This window comes from Rutidosis leptorrhynchoides, chromosome 1, assembly GCF_046630445.1.
Source record: "Rutidosis leptorrhynchoides isolate AG116_Rl617_1_P2 chromosome 1, CSIRO_AGI_Rlap_v1, whole genome shotgun sequence".
NCBI lineage: Eukaryota > Viridiplantae > Streptophyta > Magnoliopsida > Asterales > Asteraceae > Rutidosis > Rutidosis leptorrhynchoides.
Window position 1 is genome coordinate 678,844,044 of NC_092333.1, and position 2,042 is coordinate 678,846,085.

The 2,042-nt window shown below is 44.3% G+C and overlaps 1 protein-coding gene across 1 annotated transcript; it reads left to right on the forward strand.

Moving 5' to 3' along the window:
- The first annotated feature begins 564 nt into the window (after nucleotides 1–564).
- Nucleotides 565–1,530, forward strand: LOC139851697 (uncharacterized). The gene has a single exon (XM_071840830.1). It carries the CDS (start codon nucleotides 565–567, stop codon nucleotides 1,528–1,530), a length of 966 nt encoding a protein of 321 aa, XP_071696931.1.
- The last annotated feature ends 512 nt before the right edge of the window (nucleotides 1,531–2,042 follow it).

Sequence of the window (2,042 nt, forward strand, 5' to 3'; positions counted from 1 at the left end):
GGAATTATATATAGACGGGGCATCCAGCGAGGAGGGAGCCGGCATAGGTCTACTCCTCGTATCCCCAAACGGAGAAGAAATAACCTACGCTATCCGGCTAAAGTTCGCCGCCTCAAACAATGAGACCGAATACGAAGTTTTGCTAGCCGGATTACGCTTGGCAAAGAGCATCGATGTACAATAGCTCACAGCTTATGTTGACTCACAACTGGTAGCAAGCCAACTAAACGGCAGTTTCGAAGCAAGAGACACATCGATGCAAAAATACCTAGAGCTTACAAAGACGCTAACCAAAACCTTCGTGGCATTTGAAATAAAGCAAATACCTCGTAACCGCAACAAGAAAGTAGATGCTTTAAGCAAGCTTGCCTCTTTGCTTTACGATCACTTCACCAAAAGGTCATGGTGGAAGTACTGGAAAGAAAGTCAACTGACGAGGATACCCTCATGGCAACAATCACAATAGAAGAAAAATGTTGGATGACACCTTTCATACAATACCTTACCGACGGTAACCTCCCGGAAGACAAGTTACAAGCCCGTAGGATACGAATGAGAGCACCAATGTATCACTTCAAAGATGGAATCCTATATAGAAAGTCATTTACAGAGCCTTATTTAAGATGCGTTGGGCCAACGCAGGCCAAAGAGATCATACAAGAAATGCACGAGGGGGTCTGCTCGATACATTCCGGCTACAGAACAATAGTCAACAGGATCAAAAGAATGGGTTATTTCTGGCCACACATGTACCGAGACACATACGATCTGATCGTAAACTGTGAGGCATGTCAAATACATGCTCCCATCAACCGAACCCCTCGACGTAACATGGTCCCAATACACGCCGCTTGGCCATTCTGCAAATGGGGAATCGACATCGTTGGTCCATTCCCAAGAGGTGTCGAAAATGTCAAGTTCCTATTCGTCGCAATCGATTACTTTACGAAGTGGGTTGAAGCAAGACTACTAAGTACGATTACCGGAAGGAAAATCCTAACCTTCGTATGGGAAGACATCATTTGTCATTTCGGCTTACCACGTGAAATAGTCAACTACAATGGCACACAATTTGCAAACAATCCTTTTAAAGACTGGTACATAGACATGGACATTCAACATTCGTTCACTTCCGTGGCATATTCACAGGCTAAAGCACAAGTTGAAGTCACTAACAGGGACATCGTTGCCGGAATAAAGGCCAGACTAGGTAAACACCGACAAGGATGGGTGGATGAACTCCAACATGTACTATGGGCACACCGGACAACACTGAAAGATAGCACAAACGAAACACCATTCAGTCTGGTATACGGCACTAAAGCGGTCATCCCGGCTGAAGTGCTTGTCCCAACCAAACGAATAACAACGTTCGATGAACAACAAAATGACGAAGCATTACGAGAAAACCTAGATGCTCTTGAAGAGCGGCGGACATTAGCACATATCTGGCAAGCCAAAAAGAAGCAAAAAATTGCAAACCATTATGACAAAAAAGTCAAACGCTGGACTTTCAGTTACATGACCTAGTACTACGAAGCAACGAAGCCAGCCGACAGCAAGACGTCGGGAAACTGGGCCCGAGATGGGAAGGACCTTATAGGGTTGTCGGCATAACCGACTATGGAGCATACCACCTGGAAACACCAGACGAAATCCCGATACAATGCCCTTGGCACGCTTTCCATTTAAAGAAATATCATGTGTAATCTACCTGTACCCGGGAGGACTGATCACCCACCCGGATAACAGAGGTATCACACACTTATGTATGAAAATTATTTCTAAGTATGAGTTCTCAATAAAATTGCATTTTATATTCTCGTAGTCTGTAGCAACTCTGAATATGACACAAACACAATCAAAAGTCTTTTGGCATATTTCAGACCTACTGCCAGAAGAAATGCCTTCTAGCTTTTCTTGGTAGGAGGACACCTCTTGAAGAACCTTCTCGGATTATGAGGGTGTCCGACCATATCATTGATGGTCCAGTTTTACCGTAAAAACATCTCGACCATGCTCACGCGTAGTCTAGATATCTA

Excerpts from the sequence above, each read along its gene's own strand:
- LOC139851697 (XM_071840830.1), top strand. The coding sequence starts at position 565 with ATGTATCACTTCAAAGATGGAATCCTATATAGAAAGTCATTTACAGAG.